The following is a 27,993-nucleotide window of genomic DNA, read 5'->3' on the forward strand; positions in this document are numbered from 1 at the left end:
GTGTTTGTTATTTTGAATTAAACAAAATGCATTGAAACCTATATTAAAAAAAAAGAGTTAAAGTCTTAAAATGTAGCAGTGATAAGCAGACAGTGCTCTTAAGACGTCACAAGTCATAATCTAACCTCTTTTAGCGGTTGGTGACATGTTTTTAACCCGTGTTAGACTTCTTTGGGACTTGAAACGTGTGAGAAAGTGGCTCTTTGTTAAAAACTATCTGTACTCGAAAACAAACCAAAAAAACATTAGTGACTACTATTATACATATCTACACTTGTGCAGTCCTGGATGTGTGGCTCCCAAAACAAAAAAACAAAAAGTTCATTTTTCCGTGAGCAGCGGGAGGAGCTAAAGCAGCCCCACCACGTCCTCGCCGTACGGGTGCGCCTCCGTCGTCATGGCAACCAGGTGGTCGTGCGGCTGCGAGAGGACGACCACGGAGTCCGCCGAACCTGGATGGATACAAATGATCTCTCAATAGATACAGACGGCATCTCGTCATAGAAGAGGGCGTGGCTTCGCCATGGGGGGAAAATAGAATCTTCTTGGGAAACACTTTTTAGACATTTTCTGATGGAATATGAACTTATTTATCACATACAAATTAAGTCAAGTCTAAATCGGGTCCATATGGATGTTTATTCACAGCAGATTGTTCAGTAGAAGTGAAAAAACGGCAGTCGTAGCTAGCGTTAGCATTAGCTCGATGCTAACATGTGGCATCATGTTAGCATTCTCCATTATTTATGTATTTATGGGCTGTTGAACCACTTTGCTCCTCCCCATGTCTTTGTGTTTTTATGTAGTTGAAAACTATATTCATAATTAAGCATTTGTTAAAGTATTTTTTGAATAATTAGAGAAAGTTTAGATTTTTCTCCAAATTGTTTCCCCCCCCTTTTCCCCCTGTTCAAAGATGACCATATATGGCTGATTCCAGAGATACCGTCCAGGGACGGGCTGGGACTGAAAAACAGCCCTGGACTCTGGTTCAGCCTGGCCCAAATTAGCGTAAATGTGACACTTCCACAAATACATATGTTAACCTCTTACCCCCCGCTTTAACCGAGAGCATTTTCTCCAGTTCGGCTTTACCCAAATCTAAAAGCTTCTTGACTAGAGAGCAACACAATAACGCCTCATTTGAAAGCTAAAATCTAGAAAAGTGATGGTAACTTTTTGTCATGTCGCTGCATTTTTGTCATGTTTTTGCTGCTTTTTCATTTTTTTTTTTTGTGGCCTTTTGGCGTGTTTTCGTGCCTTTTTTTTGTCACTTTTTCGTTGTGTTTTCGTCTCTTGTTTTTCGGGTTTTTTTTTCATGTTATTGTTGTTTTTTCATTGCTTTCTTGTCACGTTTTCGTCACATTTTGTTGTGTTTTTGTCTCTTTTTTGTCACTTTTTTGTTGCTTTTCCAGCACATTTTTGTTTTTGGATGCTTTTCTTTTAGCTTTTAGATTTGGGTAAAGCTCGGTTTCGCCCGGGGGTAAAGGTAAGGTAAAGTGAGAGGCCAGACCGGTGGCCCTATGGCCCTTCTGTGCTCTTCCAGAATAGAGATATGGCCAGTCCGCCCCTGATACCGTCTGTATCTATCAATCTAAAAGGTGACCTTTAAATTTCCAGCACTTTCAAAAAGAGTCGTCGTCATTTCTAGAGTCAAATTAAATTAAAACTTGGCTATAAAAAGCAGCAAATGCCCTTAAGTAACCCCCCATATTAACCCGACTGTTATAAATTTCACACTTAGTTCAGCTGGTTGCTTTTAATCGCTGTTATGGAAGTAATGCTGCAGAGGGTAGTATAACTTTATGACCTGTGTTGAGGATAAAACTTCTGTAAAAGAGGTTTTTTAGCCGGCCACAGACGCGCTGTTAAAGTTGGATACGGAAATATTCACCGAGACGACACCATCTTTGTGATGAAATAGGACTATAAGCGGAGAATACGTCGTGCAACACTGTGAAATACTTTTGAAAGAAATCCACAAACATTGAACCTAATCATTAAAAAAAAGTGATGTTTAAGTTGAGGTATCGTCCAAACTCATTCCCAACACTACAGGTGAATAGGGAAACTTTTTAAACTTCAATTTAAACTTTTGCTGTAGATTACAAACAAATAAGAGAAAAAATATATTGCAAGTTTTCTGTCATTTTATGTTTTTAATTTATGCAGTTCTTATATTTGAAGAGTTTAGTGGGGCTAGGCTAGTGATAGGCTAGTGCATGTCTATGGTAACTAGTAGCCTGCATTAAAAACAGTCTGACACAAGCACAGAGCACCTGAGGCAAATCACTTATAACACCAGACTAACCATATAAATGTCTGTGTTGACTGAATATTTTTTGAAACATAACCATTTTGCATTTAAAAGAAGTTATAGTTGAGCAGCATCAGCTTCCTGGTTGTAAGCTACGCAGCGGCGGAGTGATCTACTAGGTTACCGGATCTACGGTAGTTTGTTTACCTGCGGCCGGCATTACTACACATGGAATTCACAAAGGAACTTTCTACAAATCAGATCTGGCAACGTTTGGAGGACTACCACATGATTTTGAAGAGGTTTTTCATGCAGGCTAATAGTTACCATAGACATGTACTAGCTCAGCACTAGCCTAGCACTAGCCTAGCACTAGCCTAGCACTAGCCTAGCACTAGCCTAGCACTAGCCTAGCACTAGCCTAGCACTAGCCTAGCACCACTAAACTCTTCAAATATAAGGACTGCATGAATTAACAAATATATATATCTGCAGAAATTAACACTCTGGATAACTTGGAAATAAGGTCCTATGTCAAAAATCCTGAAACCTCCCTTTAACTTCCACCTGAACTGAGCACATTTTCACCGGTTTGGCTTTACCAAATCTAAAAACTTATTGAAAAAATGTCAAAATGGGGAAATGATCTGTTTAGATGAGTTTTGTAGATTCGGGTAAAGCTGAACTGGAGTGGTTATAGGGTTTTTTCCAGTCCTGTATCCTACCATTGCACATTCGTAAATAAACCTGCGCCCGCCCACCTGGAGACCGGAGCATGGCGTGGTGCAGATTCATCGTCTCCACCGTGGCCGTCGTCATGGAGACCATCCCCTCCGCGCTCTCGCCGTGGTCCTCCAGCAAACTGCTCTGCGTCAGCGCCTCCCCTGGACAAAGGCGGGAGTGCACTTTCAGTACAAGTAACAAAAACGGTCACAAAGTTCAGCGTCTTCTCCCTCAGCATGTGTGAACAGAGGTTAAATCGAATAAAGGTGGAGATGATATTTACAATCAGGGGGGGAAAGTTGGAGTTCAGTTCAGTTTGGATTTCCAAATCCATCATTGAGCCCCTGTTCCAATTGAAAGTAGAACGTCCTGTTGCATCCCCTGAGCTTGTTCACAGTAAAATTGGACAATGCTTTTTCTTTTAACAGCCACAGTTCTGCAAAGGAACAGCCACAGTGGAGAAAAACAGGCTCTCATTATTATAAGCTTCCGATTTATATGGGTCAGCCTTCTCAAAGCAAGAAAGAAAGAAAGAAAGAAAGCAGCGCATTCACGCAACACCGGGATAATATCGTGTACTGGGTTATTTACGAGCGGCTGTATTATTCAGTTGCAGGTCTTGGTTAAGGTAACAGCAGCGCAGTAGGTACAGCAGGAAGGTCCCAGGTTCGATTCCTGGAACAGTTATTTCATATTAAGTGTGCACAGTTGATCACAGGACTTTCTGTGTGGAGTTTGCATGTTCTCCCTGTGTCTGCGTAGGGTTTCCTCCAGGTACTCCGGTTTCCCCTGTCACTAACAACATGTACAATAGGTTCCCCTCTGGGACCAGGACGCACCTGTAAATGAGATTCCTAATGTCAGTGGGAAATATTGAGGTAATAAGGTTAATGTTATGCTTTATTTAACCCTGTTGGGAAATTTGTCCTCTGCATTTAACCCGGGGACCCATCTCCAGATGTGGAGCCAGGCTAATGATCATAATCACCTGGCTGGAGGATTAACCTATTGTACATGTTTTTAGTATACTACTGTATATTGCCCTCTAAAAAATCTAATCACATTCATATTACTTGTCAAAAACTACATTTCCATAAATGTATCCCCCTAAACAATGTTCATTTGATAACTACTTTTAGATTAGTTTTAGTCAAACTCTTAAGTCAAGATTTACAAAAAAAAGTCTCTTTTTTTTTTAACTCAAGTAAGACTAAAGATACTTCATTACAATATTACTCATGTAGAAGTAAATACTACACTGACAGAAAAGACGAAGGCAGAGAGTGATATTGTACATCAAATTATACAATGGAAATAATTATTTTCACTCAAACTTGGTTGTAAATACTGTTTAAAGTGACGCTAGCCCACAGTTAGCTTTGCCCGTAAACCTGTTAGCTTCTTCTTCGTGATTCTGTTAGTGTGTATTGGTGGCTCCGGTCTGGTGGCAGTCAAGTTGCAAACATGGTTTTCTGGCCTGAGACACCAGGAGGAGATGAAAGACCCTCCAATCATCCCATTAACACTTGCATTACCCCCACAGGGACTACGGAAAGGATTTATTAAAGGAATAGGCCACCGTTTTTATATACTAAGATATGTTCTTACCTCACTTTAGTCGAGTTAATATATCCCCGTCTGGTCATTGTCCGCGCGCTCTGTCACGCAAACGGAGCACATACGCAGCCTCTCCCATATGTGACATAGCTCCGAAAAAGCTCACGATAGAAGCTACCAAGCTCTTCCACGTGTTCCCTATTTAAATAAAGTTACGTGAAGTGTTTTCATGCGAAGTATATTTACACAGAAATGTAACATGTCGATTTTATAAGCAAATAAAAAGGGGGACTATATTGTGAGGCGTAATGATACGAGGAGTAAAACGTCCGCGCAGTAACTCCTAAAGGTTATTGACGGAAGTGAGCGGGGGAAGTCTTTAGGAGTTACTACGCGGACGCTGTGCTCCTCGTATCATTACGCCTCACAATATAGTCCCCCTTTTTATTTGCTTATAAAATCGACACGTTACATTTCTGTGTAAATATACTTCGCATGAAAACACTTCACGTAACTTTATTTAAATAGGGAACACGCGGAAGAGCTTGGTAGCTTCTATCGTGAGCTTTTTCGGAGCTATGTCACATATGGGAGAGGCTGCGTATGTGCTCCGTTTGCGTGACAGAGCGCGCGGACAATGACCAGACGGGGATATATTAACTCGACTAAAGTGAGGTAAGAACATATCTTAGTATATAAAAACGGTGGCCTATTCCTTTAAGGTAAACAAGTTACTTAGTGCTGCTTTAACCACTGAACCAAGCGCATCTTCTCCAGTTCGGCTTTACCTAAATGCCTCATTTGAAAGCGAAGACCTATAAAGTGATTGTTGTGTTTTTGTTGGATTTTTGTTGCTTTCCTGGCACGATTTTTGTCACTTTTTTGTCATGTTTTGTGTCATGTTCATCCTCGTTTTTGTCAGAATTTCCAAACTGGAGAAAATGTGCTCAGTTCAGGTGGGGGTTAAGAGCTTAACTAAACATTTATAATATATAACTACATTTACTCAAGGTCCACGGCTTCATGAATCTCCTGTCACGGACAAAGCACAGACCTGGTCCTTGGGCAGTGAATTCAAATGACAAAAATATCTGGAGATGAGTCACAGTTTTTCATTATAAACTACTTTTAATTTAAGACTCAATTTTAGTCAGTAAAAATATAACTATGACTAACTTGACGAGAAAACAAAACTCCAGATACGTCTTAAACTAAAATAACAACGTGGTCTTTCATGTGAGAGGCGCAGATTGGCAGCCACACTCCTTATACCCTGCCCGCCTTTCATGACGATGTCTGAAACACGGTGCTGCATTTGAAGTACCCACTTAATAATTTCCGAGGTGAAAGCAAATGCATTTTAATGGATATTCGACACACACGCTGCGGAGTGTGCAGACTGCTGCGATTCCTCGACGTGCCCCAAAGAATGAAAATTCAAATGATACATTTTTAAGTGCAGAAAAGCATTAATGATTCAAGATCTGTCTCTAAATGTTACTGAGGCTCACCGTATTGCTATGCACATTTCTAATAATGTGAACCGCTTGAAGCCACATTTTCCCAAAGAATTAGCATAACTGCCTACTACGGCGCGTGGCTTTAAAACAGCGGCGCTCGAACGGGGGTCAGGACCTAAAAGTGGAGCATGGGGAGAACGAATTTAGATTTAATGCCGTGACTATTCAGAGACCGGCCGTGCTTACATTTACATATAAAGTCCAGGGCGGAAAGTAAAAGCGTAATTAATATGGACGCAGTTAGTTAGCAAAGCGTAATGTGCTCGGGAAAACTGGGATCTGTCGCGTGTAAAAGCTGCTAACACTGTGGTTTAGTCCTTAACGAACATGTATGTGATTCTTGCTTTAGTTGAGCAGTTCGTATTCAAAGCGGCTCTGAAGAGGAAGGTGCTCACGACATGTTTAAAATGTGCACTGAGGATGACGATGCTTCAGGAAACAAGTTGAGATCTGACCTCAGAAAAACAAAATAAAAAACCTAGGAATAATGATGATATTCAAAAACAAAGTGTACAAATTCAGCCCAAACTGCTTTTGAATGTGTTTTAGATCCGGACTTGTGGGCCAGGGGCCGTCTGGTACCAGGAAGTAGGAAAAATAAAAAAGACTTAAAGGCACTATACCTGATTTTTCTTCTAGAAATGGAACAAACAAATGTCCTCTTTTCGTTTTTCGTAAACTCAAACATTTGTGGAAAAAAACACTGCATCTAATTATACAGCCATTTGTGTCAATTTCATGAACATACCAGACCAGTTTTCTACCATTCCTGAGACGGTCACCCTGCAAGCTGTGAAATGTGACTATAAACCTGTCCCTGTAAAGAATCGGGATGCTACAAATATAGAATAGCTAGGAATGATGATTTAGAGGCTTCCTCTTTCATTGTTTATAATACAAAAAACATCAGGGGTAGGGCCTTTAAAGGGACTATATTGAGTTTAAAAAATTTCTTCCCCCTAAATGTTCCAACAATGTCCTAAGGTGTAGAATGAGCCCAGACCTGTTCACCACAACTGCCTCTAAAATCCTGCACTGTCACTAAAAGGTGTCACTTTGGGTCCGAATTGCCATCATGCACAAGAGAACTGAGCATTACTGTAAGGCGTGGGTCCGACTCGAACGGAGCCCGTGCACCTTCACAATAACAGAATCTGAAGTTTGATATATTGAGCCAGGAAAATATTGTGATAAACGACATTATTGAAGACCTTTTAATGCCAAAGAAATGAACTATAAAGCTTTAAAATGACCATAGCTTTGAAAAACAGAAAAAAGTGAGTGCATCAGCAGGTCCAAAAAAGTAGGCGCAGGTGCTCTTCAGAGATCAGGTATAAAACTTGATAAACAGAGGGAAAAAAAGGGATCTGAGCTAGACCTAGAGATGGTCTTCCTCAGGACATATCATATAGATATGCCCTGAGGAAGTGAATGTCCGTTCAATAAAGGACTTTTAATTAAGTCAGAGTACCTCAGATGATAATAGCTTTGTTCAAAAAAATACTGAGCCTAAAAATGTATTGTTTATCCGTCCTCATGACAGCCCAGACAGCCAAGCCCTAATCTGGAGTCTGATTGACAGAGTCAACATGTGTAACATGCATGTCGTACCTGTGGTGTTCACAGACCTGCACCGCTGAGAAACTAAAGCTGTTCCTTCCCCTTTATCGCCCCTCTTTATCTCTTCATCTCTTCCTCCCTCGCCGCCTTTTAACATTAACATCACACTGCAGCCTCCTGCACTTTCATGCAGCATTTACATCCTTCTGTGCTCACACAGGACACCAAACTGCTTTATTTATCCCACTGTGAGCTAAACTGTCTCAGAGACGGAGAATACACCAAAGGTCCCGCTCTGGCGCTGGTATCAAAGAGCACAGGGCTCTCCATGCGACAGGAACATGATCAAAACACCAGCACGTTTCAACAACCCCAAGCCCCCCTGGGTCGGCAGTTTCCAAGTCTAAGGTTGGAAATGTTCCAGTCACAGAAGGCCTGTAACTCCACATTATTCTTGATTTAGAAGAAAAGTAGCAAAAAAAAAAAATGGCTCTTAAACCTCCCTTTGAAAAATAACTTTGTTTCATAAACATATTGATGCTAAAAGTCGAGGACTGAAGTGAAGACAAACCTGCGTCCCGCTCGTTGCCGACGCTCTCCTCTCCATGGCGTTTCCTCATGTGAACGTTTCTGCTCCCAGACTGAGAGAAAGTCTTCCCACAGATCCCACAGTGATGCGGCTTCTCCCCTGAAACAACAAATGCACCCGAGTTTAGCTGCAGAACTATAATAAGATCTAAATTAAAGTTAGAGACAGGTTCCACCAGAGCAGAGTTAACACCATTTTTTAAAGCTTCTTCATAAAATCACCATCACTGGTGTAAAACTTTGCCGTCAAATGAAGCGATAATTTAAAACAAACATGAAAAGCTGTGAATGCACGTTAAATTGATGAAGGCAGGGATAGAATTATAATTGTACAGTCGCGTCAGCACGGTCCTACAGAGGGTGATACAAAAACGAAAAGCTAAACAGCAGGATATGGTTTTATTGAACTTCTCACCTGAATGAACGAGCATGTGTTTCCGGAGACTCGAATACTCGGCGAAGGAGCGTCCGCAGCCGTCAGCCTCGCACAGAAAAGGCTTCTCCCCTGAAACAAAAACAGCACAGACCAGTGTTTCCCTTGTTCTGATCCAGGCAGTCCTCAAATTACCTGCAGAACAAAGCTCCAACACCGTAGAAGAAGAAACAGCTAAATCAAACAGGATTGACTCGAGGATTACTCAAAACTGCGAGAAATGCTGCTCTTGGACAAAGGAACGTTATAACATGATTTAAAGCTAAAAAAAAGTTGATTTTGCAGAATACGTCTTCTTTAAAGCAATGCTGCGTACAATTTTTCCCACTAAATCAAACTAAAAGCATTTATTTCATTATGTGTGCAGAAGTTAATTGTTCTTTAAAGCCATTTTAATCTCAAATACTGGCTTTAAAGTCACAAAGGCAATAATCTGCATATTTTGATTGTTCACATTTGTAAACATTCCACAAACAGGAATGTGGCGTTCAAAAGTGAATTGGACACAAAAGGAAACTTTATAATAACTACACCTTATTAAGCCTTAATAAATGATGAATTAACATGTAATTCATCATGAACAATTCACTAGTTAAGTGTGACCAACACGTCGTAACTACTTACAATAAATAAGTGAAGAACTATTCATAATGAGGTAGTAGTAGTGTTTAAGTGTTAGTCACACTTAACTAATGAATAGTTCATGATGAATTAACTGTAAATAAATAGGGTGTAGTTATTATAAAGCGTTACTGAAATAATTGCACAACTTCAGTGTTTTTGAAATATTTATGCAAAAGAAATGTCCTTTAGTTTGCAAGAAACTGAGATTAGATGCCAGTTTGAATCCATTTCAATGCTTTCTTCTGATATTTAAGGCTTTAATTTTGGGAATAAATCAGAGTATAGCATTATTTTCGTGTGTAACAGATTTACAAATTTCAAATAATTGGATATTATAGACAAGTTTTGTGCTTCTAATCACTTTATATGTTAAGTTTTGAGGCAGTTCAATTGATCTTGAGAAGTAGAAACATCGTGGCTTTAATTCACACGCTGAACCCCCAGACTTAGCAGTCTGAAAAGCGCTCCTCCCTCCTCCTGCGCCGCACCTGTGTGGATGCGCCTGTGGTTCTTCAGGTTCCCCGCGGTGGTGAATTTCTTGCCGCAGTTTTTCTCTTTGCAGATGAATGGCTTGTCTCCGTTGTGCGTCCTCATGTGAACCTGGAGCCGCTGCAGGACATAGAAGCTCTTCCCACAGCCCTCGGCCCCGCACCGGAACATGCGGTCGTTCCTGCGCAGCACAAGTGGATAAAATAAGAATTACAAGGTCCTAATCAGTGGCAAGGGCAGGCCTCAATTACCTTTAATATGTATGCAATATGTATGCAGGCGTTCTACCAAAACTGTTGGAATTGAGGAGTAATTTGTAAAAGCAAATATAAAAACACAATAAGCAACCCGAGATCAAAGATTTGTGGAAAACAGATGAAGAAATGCCTGCAAAAACTGCATATTTGTCATATCTATAACATAAAAAAGTTGAGCCATGTCAATATTAGGAAAGAAAATAAGATTTAATGCCAGTTAGAATCAAATGGAATGCTCTCTAGTGGTATATGGGGCCCTTGTGTTTCTAAACGCAGACTGTAGACTTTTGTGCAGACGGAGCGCGCTCTGTGCAATGTTCAGCATTCATGCCTGGCGGAGGAAGTGGCAGACTCTCCAAGCTTTACCCCCGCGGACAGCGTTTAACTCACAGTTTGTAGTTTGTCCTGTGTCCTGTAATAAGATGCACCCGACATTAAGGGGACTATTCACCTTATTCTGGGCCAGGCAGAGAAACGGTGCAGTGTTGACTTGTTGGTGCAAATGAACACTGGACGTTTTACACAAATCAATCGACTAAACATCAGATTTGAGCGGAGAATATTTTCCCTCGTTCTCCGTTTAAATGAACGGGCTTTGCGCTCGACCCGAAGCGTCTGTACAACGGAAGTGCCGAGAGGGGTGAATACGGAGCTTAAAAATGTTAAAACTAAGTATTTCCCCCTACATGTTCCAGCAATGTCCTAATGTGTAGAATGAGTCTAGACCTGTTCACCACAACTAAAATCCTGCACTGTCACTCAAAAAGTTGTTACTTCGGTCCGAAGTGCCGTCAAGCACGAGCTTAAAGGAATAGGCCACCGTTTTTACATACTGAGATATGTTCTTACCTCACTTTAGCCGAGTTAATATATCCCCGTCTGGTCTTTGTCCGTGCGCTCTGTCACGCAAACAGAGCTCATACGCAGCCTCTCCCACATGTCACATAGCTCCAAAAAAGCTCACGATAGAAGCTACCAAGCTCTTCCACGTGTTCCCTATTTAAATAAAGTTACGTGAAGTGTTTTCATGCGAAGTATATTTACACAGAAATGTAGCATTTCGAATTTATAAGCAGATAAAAAGGGGTACTATATTGTGAGGCGTAATGATACGAGGAGCAAAACGTCCGCGCAGTAACTCCTAAAGGCTATTGACGGAAGTGAGCGGGGGAAGTCTTTAGGAGTTACTGCAGCTTCTATCGTGAGCTTTTTTGGAGCTATATGACATGTGGGAGAGGCTCCGTTTGCGTGACAGAGCGCACGGACAAAGATCAGACGGGGATATATTAACTCGGCTAAAGTGAGGTAAGAACATATCTCAGTATGTAAAAACGGTGGCCTATTCCTTTAATATAGAAGGTGCAGTTACACATATGACCTGAGGTGGCAGTAGTGAGTATAAAATGGCCAACTTGCATCTAGCCCCTTTAATGTAAGAGGAGATCGAGAAAGCACTTGTTGTAGTCAGTACAGCTTGTAACACGCCACGCCTCAGCTGACCACCAGTGACGCCCTCAGGTTACCAGCGAAAGCACTGAGGCACCGTTGTTTGTAAGCAAGATACAGAGTTCTTCTTCACCGACGCTATTGTTGTGCCAGCCAGGCAGAAGATCGCTCCCTTAAGGTATAAATTTTGGCGCAGTCTATATAAACTAAATTCCAAACCAGTTTATCTACAAAGCACTATCTATAACAACAACAGCGCTGTAGAACAGAGACAAAATAAAAATATGTGCAAACTCAATACAGTGCCATGAAAACAAAACAGCAACAGTAAGATTTCAGACTGTTTAAACGCCAGAGAGAACAAGCGTGACTGTAAAAACAAGAAGGGAGTCAACTCAGTATGGACAATTACGATTTGAATCAGAATAAACTTAGAAGGTTCTGCTACTCTTTTGTATTAATAATAACAATAGTACATTTTATTTGTTTGGCGCCTTTCTAAACACTCATGGTCGCCTTACATCAAGGAAACACATTAAAAGTACAATACACAAAAAGAATCAGAAACATTAAAGCAATGAAACAAAACCATAAACAAGACAATGTAAAGTTCAGGCAAATGAAGTATCCGGCAAACAATGTTTAAAACAAGCCTCGGCAGCAGGTGGTGATGAGCTACGTGAGTTTCCCCTGTATTATATCTAAATATGTAATATATTATATTTATTTATTTATTTCTGCTCTTATATCAGACAAACATTAAAGCCATGTGCTATTCGTTATTTCATTTACCTCAACGTGTGTCCATGGAAGTCTGCCATCCTCCTCCGAAGCGCTGAATAATTGTGTATTGTGTGATTGTGTGTTATCGCCGGTTGTTCCTGGGCGTGGTCGACCCGTCAGGACCCGACTGGTCCATCAGGTCGATCACGTCCTCCGTTCACGGTTCGCGGTAACCGAAGGAATGTGTCCCAAGAAGGCAGAAGACGTGATCTGCCTGATTGACCTGGAACAACCGCGGGTAATGGCAGGGGCAACTTTATTCATAACGCACTTTGGAAGGACAATGGGGTTGAGAGAAAGTGCTCGAAACAATAAAAAGTCTGATAAAAGGTCAGCAACTCGGTAAAGAAGTGGGTCTTAAGACGGTATTTTAAAAAAAGATATGGAGTGGAGTCTGTCTTATGTGAAAAAAATCACCCCATAACTTTGGAGCTACCACCACAAAAGCCGATCCCCTCTTCTGATCTCCCGACTGGTCTTTGAGCGCTCAGCGAGGCAGTGCGATTCAGACATTTAAAAACAAATAAAAGCAACGGGCAGCCAATGAAGAGGAGATAAAATCGGGGTGATGTGCTCAAATTTCCGCGTGCCAGTTAAAAGACGTGCAGCTGCATTTCGCACAAGCTGCAGTCGAGCGACTGAGACTGACTCACACGGAAGAAAAGTGCAGTAATCCAGACAGACGGGTGGTAATACAAACATGGATTATGGTTAAAAGTGCTGTGTCATGCAGGAAAGGGCACATAAGGTTTGGGCAGCTGCCACAGGCAGAAGATAAAACATGGCAGACGTCTATGTTAAAGAAAATGAAAAGCACATTACTTGCCCGTTTGTCTGATCAGGGTTTATGCAGGTAGAAGAAAGTGCACAAATACAAGGTCTGGGCAATTAAAGCAGCACTAAGTAACTCATGCCCCTAGAGGCCACCACGATTTTTTACTTATTAATTGTCCGTGAAAGTAAATACTACGCTGACATTAAAGACAAAGAGAAAGAGGGATATTGCACATCTAATTACATAATGGAGGTCATTTTTTTCACTCAAACTTGGCTGTAAATACTGTTTAAGTGGTGCTAGCCCGCAGTTAGCTTTGCCCATTAGCCTGTTAGCTTCTTCGTGATTCTATTAGTGTGTATTGGTGACTCCCGTAGGCAGCGAAGTTGCAGTTGTAGTTTTCTGGCCAGAGACAGCAGGGGGAGATGAAAGACCCCCGATCATCCCATTAACACTTGTATTACCCCCAGAGAGACTAGAGAAAGGATTTATTAAGGTAAACAAGTTACTGAGTACTGCTAAATCGCAGCATCTCTATTTGATCAATCTCAATCATCGTCATAGGACTTTATAATCGTCAGGTTTACAGCAGAAAGGTTCAGATGAGACAACGAAAGATTTGTGTGTGTTAAATGAAACTGGAAGGAGGCGTTTGCTTTTGTTTTAGTGGAAGTTTATATAAAAGGTCTAAGTTCAGGATTCAGCTCTATTTCTGCAAATCTTGCAAAAAGCCTTTTTAATAACATTTGAGGGCTTGATTTGGTCACAATTAATTAAATGACTTTTAATACTTTTCAATACCCCGAGAAAACCCTGTTGATGTAGAAAAGATATTAGCATAAGACATTGTACTGCCTTAATAATTGCAACCACTGAACCATAAAGACAGATATCTCTAAAGTAAGAGATAAAACAGCCTCTAGTCAAACTACCCAGTCCAGTCGGCGACATGAAAACCCCTGCTGCGATACATTGCACATTAACCTTCAACTTAATAACTCTGAGTTTGCGCTACCTGTGCGTCTTGAGGTGGTATTTGAGGTGAGCGGGCCAGATGAAGGTCCGACAGCAGCCTTCGAAGGAGCAGTGCAGCACAGACTTGGGGACGGGGCGGTCGTTTCCGGGCGAGGGGCACTTCCTCCTGTCTCCTGCCTCTGAGGCTAAACTGAGTGTGTGATCGCCTAGGCAACGGGAAAGAGAGAGGAAATAATGTTACAATGTTTTAGATCAGGATGCAGATTACAGTCAGCATTTCAGGCATTTGAGAGACGATGGATAAATGACCTAAACTAATACAAGAATCATGTGCATTTCAGAACAAGTTTGCCGTGGACTAAACTGCAGGATTAGCAGGTTTTTAAAAAACCCTGCAGAGACAAAACATTGTGTTGCTCACAATAAACATTGCATACAGCCTGAACAAAACCGCCTCGATCTGTGGATGCTGCAGGCGGTCAGATCCATGGTTAGGTTGAAGTAAATACGTTTTTTTTTTAAACTGGGAGACAATGCTACAAACAAACATGAGAATCAAAATATTTCCAAGAAAATGCAATAAATATATAGAAAAAATAAATAATTCTGAAGAATAACACAAACTACATCCTATTTTCTATGTCAAAAGGAAACTTTTGCCACATAAAGATTTACTCACAGTGAAACAAGTAACTTACCTAGAGTACACAACCTAGAGTACAGATACGTCATTATAACATTACTCAAGTAAAGGTAACAAGTACTGTATGATTAAAACTACTTTAAGAAAGCTAAATACAGTTTGACCTAGGGCTTTCATCAAGTCTTAGGTACCGTTTGTGCCAAAGAAATGGCTATAAACCTGTCAATTATAAAGTCCCATGACGATCATTGAGAGATTGCGATTTCGATTAATTGTCCCAGCAGTCAATTTCCTAAATCATCTGCGCTGTTTGTGATTAAAATATTGCAAACATTCAAATACGGATTCTTAGTCTTGCTGCCCTAGATTTAGATCAGTAGTTCTCTAAGGCTCATCTGTCATTTATTTTTTTGTTGGACAGAAAATAGGCCCTTAAACTCATGTAAATGAATATCGCTTCACGATACGAGGGTGCTCAGAATGTTCCATAGCAACATGATGGTTTCCATGGAGCCTTGAAGCTAAAGGTTAACATTACACGGCAACAAATCGTAGCGCCTCCATCTGAACTAGGCTTGACGTATATTTAAGTTTCCTTCTGTTTTTTAATCTTATTTTATTTCCAATTTACATTATAATGTGGACAGGAAGTAGTCTGTACCCTACACTGGCCAACAGGAAGTTAGCCAAAATAAATCAGTGCACAAAGCTTATAATGCAATGTTATCGTAATATCTTTCAAACAGTAAAACAAATACCAAAACAAAATGGTTAAAATTGAACACAATCAGGAAAATTACATTCAATCACATTTCTTTTTTTGTTTCAGAAAGAGTTAACCAAAAATGTGTAAATCTCATTCAGATGGAAGACGTCTTTGATTTGCTGTGGTTTCTTCAAATATTATACAAAATTTCGGCGATACATTGTGCAGCTACATTAATATTTTTGCAGCTCATGTACAAATCCAGGCGAACTCTCTGTGGAATGAGAATGAGATGATACGAGAACTACAGAGCGGGCCTGATCTAAATGCAATCACTGCCTTTTTTAACTCGCTCTGACTCCCTGCATTCAAAGCCTTTGACAGCGGCAGTTTAGCTTAAAGCCAGTCAGCGGCGGCCGCTCTATAACGGACGTCCCGCGGCCACGGAAACGTGGGCCGGGCTAATGCGCGGTGGTGGGAGGGCGCCATTTCACCACAGAACGCAGGGGGAGCTGAAACCTGTTACAGCGGCGGCAGGAATGTCACCACACGGCTAAAATATAAACTGACTTCCTGGACACAGCTGGAAATTTTACAGATATTCAGAGTGTGATCTCAAATGTTACTGGTTTATAAAGGGTGCAGCAAATCAAATGTAAATCTTTCTCATGCCATTTTAAAGGGGGGGAATTATGCAAAGAGCTTAATGTTACAATGTTGTTCTGTAATCTTTGAATCATCTCCGGAGGCTATTCTTAGCAAAGTAGCTGCAGCTCCCAAAAAGCTCCTCCTGGGTTCTACATATCCAGGAAATGCTTTGCTCACCTTTCCTTTAAGCTTAGATCAAGAGATGATCCAAGCTTAAAGGAATAGGCCACCGTTTTTACATACTGAGATATGTTCTTACCTCACTTTAGACGTGTTAATATATCCCCGTCTGGTCTTTGTCCGTGCGCTCTGTCACGCAAACGGAGCACATACGCAGCCTCTCCCACATGTCACATAGCTCGAAAAAAGCTCACGATAGAAGCTACCAAGCTCTTCCACGTGTTCCCTATTTAAATAAAGTTACGTGAAGTGTTTTCATGCGAAGTATATTTACACAGAAATGTAACATGTCGATTTTATAAGCAGATAAAAAGGGGTACTATATTGTGAGGCGTAATGATACAAGGAGCACAACGTCCGCGTAGTAACTCCTAATGACTTCCCCCCGCTCACTTCCGTCAATAACCTTTAGGAGTTACTGCGTTTGCGTGACAGAGCGCACGGACAAAGACCAGACGGGTATATATTAACTCGTCTAAGGTTAGGTAAGAACATATCGCAGTATGTAAAAACGGTGGCCTATTCCTTTAAGAGACTAGATGCAAGTTTGTCATTTTATGCTCACTACCGCCACCTCAGGTCTTATGTGTAACTGCAGTCTCCATATTATGCTTGTGCATGACGGCACTGCGGACCCGAAGTAACAACTTTTTGAGTGACTTCTTGAGTGACAGTGCAGGATTTTAGAGGCAGTTGTGGTGAACAGGTCTGGGCTCATTCTACACATTAGGACACTGCTGGAACATGTAGGGGGATGAAAATACCTAATTTTAATAGGGCTGTCACGGTATGAAAATTTTACCTCACGGTTATTGTGACCAAAATTATCACGGTTTTCGGTATCATCGCGGTATTTTTTTTTTAGTGTGTGTTAATAATTTCAGAAAGCATTGATAGTCTACACAAACTGAAATAGTTTCAAAAAAGTTTAAGAGTAGGGCTGCAACTAACGATTATTTTGGTAATTGATTAATCGACCGATTATTTTTACGATTAATCGATTAATCGCTTGGCTGTGAAAGGTGCATGGAAATTGTATTTTCTTCAATTTCTTTATCACATAAAGCTAAAGTGGCGCCGCTTGAGGACACGTGGATGGAGTAAACTTAAAGTAAACGTTTGTAGGAGGCTCTTTATGCTAATTCTGCTTTGATTGGACGAGACAAAGACAGATATTTATGAAATTTACGATGTACAAAACACTGCAGACCCTAACTGTAAAAACAAAGTAGGTTTTCATGCAAAATACATAATTGTCATGTCTTTTTTGCTCAATTTTAGTTTGTGTTTACTAGAAAACGATTAATCGATTACTGGCAACTACTTTAGTAATCGATTAGTTGTCGATTAATCGATTAGCTGTTTCAGCCCTATTTAACAGTGCTTATTATCTAAAAAAAAATACAGACAAAGCCTTATCAAAAGTGCAACTTTTCACATCAAAGTAAAGGAACTATAACGATGTGTTGTTGATCGTTTCGAGGGTATTACATATTACATGAAAATTGTCCTCAGTTTGTGTCCTTCCAGTGAGCTTTCGCTTTGCAGATTTGGGAAAATGCCATCAGACAGTGATCATTATTAAATTCATGATACTGAGGCGAAAGTGAATCTATTGCAATCTGCCACCGGGAGCCCCGTAACGCATTGTGCCATTGTGCGGAGGTATCCGGACACGGCTTATGCTGGCGGTGGCGCTGCAGCCGCACTATGGGGCGACGCGTTACATTCTCCCTCAACCCAAAGTCCCACATCAGCATTTCAGCTAAAACGCTAACGTTAGCTTAGTTGCTATAGAGTTGTGGGAGACGGTCACGCAGGTGAGTCAGAGGTTCGAAGTATTGCTGCATTTAGAGACACTTTTTCCTGCACGTTCCGCAAACAGGAAAACTGTCTTCTATCAACTGTCCAGCTTTCTTAAAATACCCAAAATATGTCCAGAATTCAGGCTTGGTCCGCTCTGAAGGCTGATAGATCCAGCGCGCTGTCGTCTCGGACATGATTCCAGCTTCGAGAAAGTTTTGTTTTGGTTGTAGCTACAGAGTGCGCCTGCGCAGCAACTTCAGCAGATGAGACGGCGGCTCGTAAGGCTCACTTTGCCTAAACCGCGGGCGCGGTAATCCACCGCGGTTAAATATTTTTTCAAACACAAGACAGTAATTATTATTGTCAACATTTTTACCTTGGTTTACCGCTACACCGGTAACCGTGACATCCCTAAATTTTAACATTTTTAAACTCCGTATGGTCCCTTTAAAAACCTGCTGTTTTTGATGTAAATATGAGGTGGATTTTCATAAAACATATTGCAGCTTGTGATTCGTGCTGAATATAAATGAAATGTAATAAATCTGTACCATAATGAGCAAGAGCAGTTTTATAAGTATATGTGCAGCTCGTGCTCAAAACATATGCTGTAGGCAATTAGGCTTTCAGGCAAAATAGAGCATTTTCTAATAAACAGATGTTGATTAAAATGTGTTTGAGATTATGACCAAATATCTGAACAAAGCAACACCACATCTTTATGCACAACTACTATATTTTGAAATGACACATCTGCAATATATCAGTGCATATTTTCTTAATATTTGAAAACATTCTGAAGGAAGGGAAGGAAGGAGAATTTCAATATTCAAAAGCAAAATGGATGAAATGAGCAACTTTTGAGCTAGAAAGTCTGCACATTTTAGCCAAAACTGCCGTGGAATGTGTTTCAGACAATCATTTATGCATTTGATGAAGCTATGCAGTAAAAACTACGGCGCAATGTCATTATTTTCCAGGAAATGTACACATAATGCCAAACTTTTTGTCCCCAGAGAGAAATCTGTCCTCTGCATTTGACCCATCTGTCAGCACCAACAAAGTGGGTGTAATTACAAACTGCATAATACATAGAAAGCAGCGGGACTCGAAGATTCTTGGTAAAACAGTTCCCTTTCTCCACTCACAATCTGCGGCAGAGCTTTTGTCTCGGGAGGGGGCAGAGATCAGAGATGGAGCCAGCAGTCGTATCGGGGGCAAACGTGTTATCTAAGGGGCGGCGAGCGAAGGGGCCGTAAATTGGTTCTGACGATGTGCCGCGGAGTCCTGCTGTGTGGGCCATTAGCTTGCATTGGTGATACACAACTTTAAAGGCATCCCTGCTTTGTACTGGAGTGCGAAACAGATGAAAATGAATGAGAGGGAGATGAGGAGAAAAAAGACAAGAGCCTGCTGTCTCCACTCATGCGGTGTTGAAAGAGTCTATCGTTTATAAAAGGCTGGGCATGCATCATAGGAGTGGACCGTAATTAGTTTTTTCCTCTTCCGGTATATTATAAACTCAGACTATTGTGGAAATCATACTGTGCATCTAATTATAAAGCATTTGTATTAATTTCATAAACTTGCAGGCTAGTTTTCTCACATTTCTATTAAAGTGACCCTGCAAGTTGTGATCCCTGATGATTGGGATGCTACAAATGTGTTAGGAAAGTTAGGAATGAGACTGGAAAGCAACACCAAATTTACTGGCTCCCTCTTTCATTGTTTGTAATTTTAAAATATCCCATTTTAACCAAGCATATTTTCGCCAGTTCGCCTTTACCCAAATCTAAAAGTGTCTTGACTGGAAAGCTCACAGCCAATTGGCCAGTGGTTTTTGTCACTGTTGCTTTTCATCTCATTTTTGTTGCAATTTTGACCCTTTTCTAAAGAGGCTTTTAGATTTGGGTAAAGGCGAAACTGGAGAAAATGGTCGGTTCAGTTGGGGATTAGGAGGTTAAGTGGTTGGTACAAGACTCACAGCAAGAAGATCCTGGGTTTGATTCACACCTGGACGGGGCCTTTCTGTGTGGAGTTTGCATGTTCTCTTTGCAGGGTACTCCGGTTTCCCCTACCACTAAAAACATGTACAAAAGATGGGGAATCTTTTGTACTGGGGCCAGGACTCCCCTGAAAAAGAGATTTTTAATCTCAGTGGGACTATCCTGGTTAAACAAAAAGGTCAAAGGTTTGTGTGGAGTTTGCATGTTCAGGGTTTATATAAGCAGAAGAAAGTCCAATGTATTGCTTTCAATGCACTTTTAATGTCCAAATATGATATTTGAATGCCACAAGCACAGAAAAATAATCTGTGCTTGTTTAATTTCTTAACATTTGCAAAGATTTCATCAAAAAGAGGAAAAAGAATTGAAACTTTCAGCCAAAACTGCTACTCAGTTTATTTATTTTATTTGACCTTTCTTTAACCTATATTGTTAAGACCAGAATTTTGGTATTTGCGATGAACACGAATGACAGGCATTGATTTGACCAAAATTAATTTAATGACTTTTAATGCTTTTTATTCCCCATGTAAACCCTGATGTTCTGCCTGTGACTGCATAGGTTTCCTCTGGGTACTCCGGTTTCCCCTACCACTAAAATCATGCACCATACGGGTTTGTGGCTTCAAAAGATGGGGCAAATGCAGAAAACACATTTCCCTACGGTGATCAATAAAGTACACCTCAACTTTAACATGTGCAGAGTCATGAATTCAAAAACCTGGTTAAAACTAAAGGTGTGCATTTAGACGCTATAGAATCAGCTTGCATTGTGATATTGTACCTGCCTGTCCTTTTATGAGCACAGGCTTTTTTCACCAGCACAACACTGGATGCTATAGCTACTAATCATGCGATTCTCCGACATCTTTGTTAGGGTTCTCCTGTTCTGACAAAATCTATAATTAGTTGGTGTCTGGAGCCTTGAAGTGTGTACATCTCTCCAGGGCCTTCATTAAACACAGAATTTGTAAGCGCTTCACAACAATGTCAACTCGGAGCAGCTGCTGATTCATTAGAAGTTGCCATAGCATAGGCAGGATTTCAGCGGGAGACCTGACTGATCTACAGCGACAAAGCTTCGAGACAAGACACAAATTAGCTCAGACAGACCTTACTTTACCCCCAGTCTCTCTTTGTATACTGTGCAAAACTGTACAAGCATTCCCATCCATAGTGAAGGGCGAAAGAAGGGATAAACAATTTGAAAAGAACATGTTTTGCTGACAAATACTGAATTATGGCCACAAGAGGGATCACAATCAAACTAAACTCATGTGATGTTAAGAGAAGATGCAATTATGCTCCAAAACATATTCATTAGCAGGTTGGCCGTTGTATCCAATTTGGGTTTGACGACCTACATTTTCGCTCATTTCTCTGATGAGTGTTTGCAATTCTTATGAATGCATGGACTTTTTTGTGATTGTGGCATTACGGCTCAAGCATTTGGGTATTAAATGGCTTTAGAAAACAATAAACTTAACTAGCTTCTCCTTAAGTGGAAAAAGAGTGGTGCGCACTGAATGGGTGCTGCTGCCGGATGCTCTCTCATCGAATGCAATTTCTCCATCTGTGAGATCAATAAAGTATCATCTTATCTTATCTCTTAAATAAACCCTGACTAAATATTAACTTCAAAGAAGGGCTGCTCGATTATGGGAAAAATAACAACCACGAGTTAGATTTTTTTTGGAATGACTGCAATTTCAGTTGGGATCAATAAAGTTACAATCTATTTATCACTATAACTGGAATCACAATTATTCAAAGGGTTATGTGTCTTTTGTTACAGACACAGGCATAACTCGAGCACGTTGGGAAAAGAAGTTTGTTATGGATTTTTTTATTTCACTCTGTATAGACTTAGGGCAGACTTATATTTAACCTCTTAACCCCCGCCTTAACCAAGCCCTTTTCTCCAGTTCAGCTTTACCAAAATGTAAAAGATTCTCATCTGGAGGACAGCTCACAGCCTATAGGCCATTGTTGCCTTTGCGTTTCTATCACTCTTTTGAGGCTTTTTTGTCACTTTTTAATCACTTTTTGTCAGATTTTTCCTCTCATTTTAGCTGCTTTTTCCAATAAGCTTTTAGATTTGGTTAAAGCCAAACTGGAGAAATGTGGTCGATTTAGGTGGTGGTTAAGAGGTTAACCACCATATATAAAGCCTAGTCAAATTCAGGTTCTTATGGATGTTTTGACAAAGCTGATTGTCCACTAGAAGTGAAAAAACAACACTCAAAGCTAGCCGTTAGCATGTAGCATGAAGGCAACATTAGAATTATGGTTAGCATTTGGGCTATTGAACCACTTTGCTGTTCTCCAGATCTCTGGATCTTCAATTGGTAGTAAACACCTCCCTCTTCTTCTTTTTCCTTTTTTTTTTCCTTCATAATCATTTGTGATTAAGAAGGAATGAGGTTAATAAAATACAAACATTTGTATTAGTAAAAGCTCATATTTCAGTTTTCTTGTAGATATAAATGCTACAAAGGTGATAAAAACATTTAGAGAAACTGAAAACGAGCATCACCGTGACCGTTGGTGACCGTGACTGCAGCGCGAGCCTCCTGGTTGGCTCTGGCGTCCCGTGCAATCTGAGCGCGTGTGGCGGCGATAAGGCTGTCGTGGGCGAGTTCCTGAACGCGGAGGTACCAGGGCGCTCCGTCCACCCCATAGTCGCCCAAAGACACCCCGTCCTCCTCCTCATCTCCAGGGCCGTCCTCGAAGATCAGAGACTCTGAGGAGGCTGAGGGGACAGAGGGAGACGGTGAAACAGCGACACAAAGGGAAAACCTTCCAAAAAACAAGACAAGACGGTAGATGGTGTATGTGCTGAACACCTTCTGGAATGAAAAGGTTAACACTGTGGTGAATAAGAAACTACTGCATGGTTGTGTTTCATATACAAGTGACCCCTAGAGGTTTAAAAGGGTAATGCTTGGTCCTCCTCCAAATGCTACTAACTCTCTCTTTTATGTGCATCTCTAGACAGTGCACTCAAAGTAATCAAATATTTCTGTGCGTTGTTTATTAATTCATCTGAGGCAAGTGACCTCTGGCAAGGACTAGAAAGTAAAGCCCAGATTCCACATTTTCCGCCTGTTCGCTCAGCTCCACTCCGCCGCCTCCGAACGACAGCGACATCAACGCCCACCATCTCCTCTTCAATCTGCTCTGGTCGCCTCCGCCGCACACGCAAGGCAATGAGTTTGAGAAATAAAACTCCTAATAAAATATTACGGGCAGGCGAGCTGTAAACTCCGGAAAGAGAGGAGATCACGTTAGAGTTAGATCACTTCTCTTTATTTCTTTTGATTGGTTGTTTATTCCAAGTTCAAAGTACATTTCATATACACCTAACTTTTTTCACCATATGTGGCTTTTACATAATTTTAACATATATCCATAATACTGTACATAATTAAACTCGAAAAGTAGTGGGCAGAAGTATAACTCATATGTTCCCACCCCTGCAAGTATCATAATTTAATTCGTTTTCTTTTGCTCATCCTGCATGCAAGGGAGAGAGGGGCAGAGAAACAGTTACGTGAATGAGAGCCGTAGAAGCTGAAACTGGGGCGACAGCGGGTCGTCTCTGATTGGAAGGTCGGGGATTCGAATCACAGCTCCCGCAAATGCACACTGTCGTCGTGTCCTTGGGCAAGACACTTCACCCTCCTTGCCTCCAGTGTCTGTGTACATTGGTGCATGAATGAGGGAGTGAATGGGTGACTGGTTCCTTTTCTGTAAAGCGCTTTGGGCCTGATAAAGGTAGAAAAGCGCTGCATACGTTGAGTCCATTTACCGTTTAAACTCTTAACCCTCACTTTAACTGAGCACATTTTCTCCAGTTCAGCTTTACCCAAATCTAACAGCTTCTCGACGGGAGCTTACAGCCTATAGGCCAGTGTAAGGCCTTATTTGAAAGCGAAGACAGTTTTATCCTCATTTCTTTGTGCCTATTTTGACGCTTTTTTTCAAGAAGCTTTTAGATTTGTGTACGGTTGAACTGGACAAAATGTGCTTGGTTAAAGTGGTAACCCCCACGAGGTTAATCGGGTCATGTGACTGTGTGAAAACAAACTCCTACAGAGGGACATCGAGGTTATATTGTGTAAAATAGTCAGCTCGGAGTAATGTATTTACTTTGAAAACCCAGATGTCAGGGCCGTTCTCTCTCCTATCTGGTGCTTGATCCGGCGCGGCTCTTACAGAGTGAAGGCCACTCGGAGCGAAGAGGACAATGTGGAAGTTAAAATGGCAATGCACGTGCTGCGGAGGTCCACGGGCGGAGTGGAACGAGGCGAACACAGAGAATGTGGAATCTGGTGGTAACTCTACCCCAAAAAGGTGGGGCAATATAGCAAACTTCTTACCTTTGGCGAGGTTGAGCAGGACGTAGGAGCTGCTGTCCGTCTGCTGCAGGTCGTGGAGGATAGTCGGGGAGCTGGGGGAGGCCTGGAGGGGACCAGCGACTGAAGAGCTTTCAGAAACTGTCCGAAACTCGGACAGAGACGGGGAAACGTGCGCCTCATGGCCAAGACCCTCATCTGGAGAGGAAACAACAAACAAACCTTATCAACAAATGAAGGGCAAGGGATAAAATGATCAAAAGCAACGTCTGCACTGTGAAATACATTTTGAAACATGAGCTGGATATTTAATTTAAGTCATTCTTTAAAAATAACGTTTACAGCAAAAGTCTGATTTAAAACGCGTACAAGCAGCCACTGAACGGGTCACACAGTTTGATTGCAGAATAGACATTGAGACCTTTAAAGTGAGTGATGCCCTTCTAAGCCGTCGACCACATCAAACCTAATGGTCCTCTCTGCGCTACAAGGCTTACAGCATTAATTTAAAGGCGATGCATGAATAATCTCCACCTTAAGGGGACAGCTCTCGGATAAAAGATGGCTATTATTCAAAGCTCCAGCGCTGTATACATAAACAGGGTAACTTTAGCAACATGCAGCGTCAGCATTTCAAACTTGGATGTAACTTTATGACTGCCCATCAAACTTAACAGCTGAGAGGCTTTGCACAAACTTTCAAAAATAGTGTAACTTACTGTATACCTTAAAACCATTGACCTAAGACAAAGTTTAATCTGAAACATAAAAGGGAAACGCAAGACAGCTTTCCAAGTTTGTGTACCGGATCGGCCTTCGGTGCAAAGTGCTTATATGGCAGCACAATGTTGCCCATAAGTGTGCTTCTTTGTAGACAGAAGATGGTCACACTAACATAAACATTTAAAAAAAAGAGGGGTCCATATTTATTTGACCTGTATTTAAGCAGGAAAATCCCACTGAGACTTCAGGTTTTTTTTTCCAGGGAAGTGAAAGGAACAAAGAGGAACAAAAAGCTTGAATTGTCTTTTTCCTAATGCAGCTACAACACAACGCAGCCCATTAATAAATCTCACAAACTCAAATATCAAAGTGCTCAGGACATTTATGTAAGATAATTGGTAATAATTAAATGGTGAAGGTGCTGTTTACATTTAGAATGCCGTTATCTTTACAGGGACTAGTTAGTTTAAAATATTTAAATAAGGAGCGTAACAGAACCACAGACTTCGGGTTGGATGCAGAGACGAACTAAGAAGGCCTCAAACCTCTGAGGCCGGACCTCACTTTTAGGAACCGCTGTCCTAAGCATTGACTTATCAAGAGTAAACTATTCCCATAGTAGTTGAATAACAATATTACCTGAGAGCTGCAGAGGGCTGCACAGGGAGCTGACAGCAGGGGGCAGCAGAGGGACACAGGGCTTGGACCCTGGCTCTTCCAGACCCTGCACCAGAGGGATGGACGCGTTCTGCACAAAGTGCACCAGCAGCTGAGGAGCAAATGAAAACATTTATGACAAAGACTCCTATTGGGATGTAGGAGATTATCTGTCCCTCTGATGGTCTTAACGCTGCACAGCCGTTTAAGCCCCTGTCCAACAAAATCAGCTGATGTTTCACTTGTTCATTGGTGACATTTCAAGAAAAGTTGATTTTGCCATAAACTTGAATAAGTTTGGAATATGCTTTGAGTTCCGAGTTTTCCCCTATGGAAGCCTATGTGAGACTACATTATCTACTATTTAAACTTTTACTTTCTCCTTTCTCCACTTTTTTGAATTATACATACATACACATACATACATACATACATACATACATACATACATACATACATACATACATACATACATACATACATACATACATACATACATACATACATACATACATACATACATACATACATACATACATACATACATACAAAGCTTCACACAACAACAGTCATATCATTCATTCTGACTGCAGTGAGGAAACCGTACCTCTGGTTTAGAGTCAAGCTCATCAGAAAGCATGGGTCTCTCTTTGTGGAACCTGAAATACAAAAATGACAAACCATCTGTACTTGGTGCAACAATAGTACTCAGAGAAAATTATAATCCAACTGGATAAATATTACGGTAGAGTCAATGCATTCAGGCGTGTAGCACTGTTTGTTTAAACCTATAGATCTTTTACAAGAACAAGGGAAGCTTCACTACTCTGCTCATCAAAGCGTTTTTGCCCATCATCGAACTATTATTTATCTAATACATCTATGTTGCCTACAGGAGCCTCAGCCTTGACAACATCGTGATCACTTATATAAATTGACATGACTATTGTGACCTTCCTTCGTAACATTTTCTCCAGTGTGCTCTAGTTCAGGCTTATTCAGCTTGAGTACAGGCCACGGCCCCCATGAATACAGTTTAATGATCCTAATCATAAGTCTAATCTAAACCAGTGGTTCGCAATCCGGGGACAGAATTGCAGGGTGGCCAGAGCGAAGGCTGGGAACCAATAAATGATACCAGTATGGTATCGAAAAAATAAAAGTATCAAAACCAGGTACAGAAACAATCTTATATCTTTAGAGACTAAGTTTTGATGCCGTTAGTCCAACAACAGTCCGACAACATTAAAAGAACTGACTTGGTTGTTTGAGCTCAAATAAATGATAGAAATTTAAAAGAATTAGTCTTTTGTAGATTCATTGAACATTATTGTTCTTTTTTTCTGGTTCTAGATGACAAATACTTTGGAATAGGTATGGAAAAATGTATTGTTGAGGTATCTGTATCATAAACCAAGTATCGTCATTCGTTATAGTACCAATCCCTACCCAGAGCTTTGCCTGGTCGGGAAAAAAGGTTATTTTGGAAAATCAAATGATGATAAAAAACAAAAAACCCACAAAAAATGACTAAGAAAGGGCTGCAAAACACTCCATATGTTGTTTATTTGTTTGAACAAATGGTAGTTGGTCATTATATGCATGTTTTATTTTGGTTAGACTGTGGATTTGTAGAAAAGAGGTTAGTAATCATTTCTTTATTTATCATTTATCTCAAAGAAGCTTGACAGTAAATGTGGGTCACCTGTTCTACCACTACAACCATCACAATAGATTATGGACATTCCCTCTAGTCTCATTTACATCTATGTTCCGTGTTATTTCAATACATTACAGTGACTTAATGTTACCTGTCTCCAGTGCTGCTTTTAGAGAAGAGATGTTGTTTCTTCAGAAGGTGACACTGCGGGTCATCTTTGTGCCATCACAGCCCTGCAACTACAAAACAAGCATTAAACCAGTCAGCATTTTATTTTTAAACCTCCAAAACATAATTAAACAAAACATAAAGACTGTTTATGTCATAATAGTGGGTGTTTCTATCACTTCTGCGTTGTTGTTGTTAGCATGTAGCATTCCAGTGCTAAAGCTAGCTTGTGAGAGTGTGCAAGCTAACTGTCGTCACTTTACATTTATGAATTACACTTCTTATCCAGCTTTTTAAATAAAACAAGCGAACAGGGAGAGCGGAGTACCTTTCAGTCCCAGTGAGTAAATTATAACATGTTAAAGGTCGGGAAATGTGTCAAAACAGGAGCAGGTAGCGCTACGGAGCCACGGAGGGGACAAAGTAAGCGGAACTCAAGCTCATCAGCGCT

The 27,993-nt window shown here is 40.8% G+C and overlaps 1 protein-coding gene across 1 annotated transcript; it reads right to left on the reverse strand.

The window, feature by feature from the left end:
* Nucleotides 1-8: 8 nt before the first annotated feature.
* On the reverse strand, nucleotides 9-27,988 carry znf410 (zinc finger protein 410). The gene is made up of 12 exons (XM_079572773.1): nucleotides 27,871-27,988; nucleotides 27,526-27,613; nucleotides 26,322-26,373; nucleotides 25,697-25,826; nucleotides 24,359-24,532; nucleotides 22,519-22,728; nucleotides 14,028-14,193; nucleotides 9,751-9,932; nucleotides 8,621-8,710; nucleotides 8,189-8,305; nucleotides 3,019-3,141; nucleotides 9-452 (listed from the first exon to the last, which is right to left on the reverse strand). The coding sequence occupies exons 3-12, from the start codon at nucleotides 26,352-26,354 to the stop codon at nucleotides 349-351; spliced, it is 1,329 nt and encodes a 442-aa protein (XP_079428899.1). The 5' UTR covers nucleotides 26,355-26,373; nucleotides 27,526-27,613; nucleotides 27,871-27,988; the 3' UTR covers nucleotides 9-348.
* Between the last annotated feature and the right edge of the window lie 5 nt (nucleotides 27,989-27,993).

This window comes from Gobius niger, assembly GCF_951799975.1.
Source record: "Gobius niger genome assembly, chromosome: 15".
Lineage (NCBI taxonomy): Eukaryota > Metazoa > Chordata > Actinopteri > Gobiiformes > Gobiidae > Gobius > Gobius niger.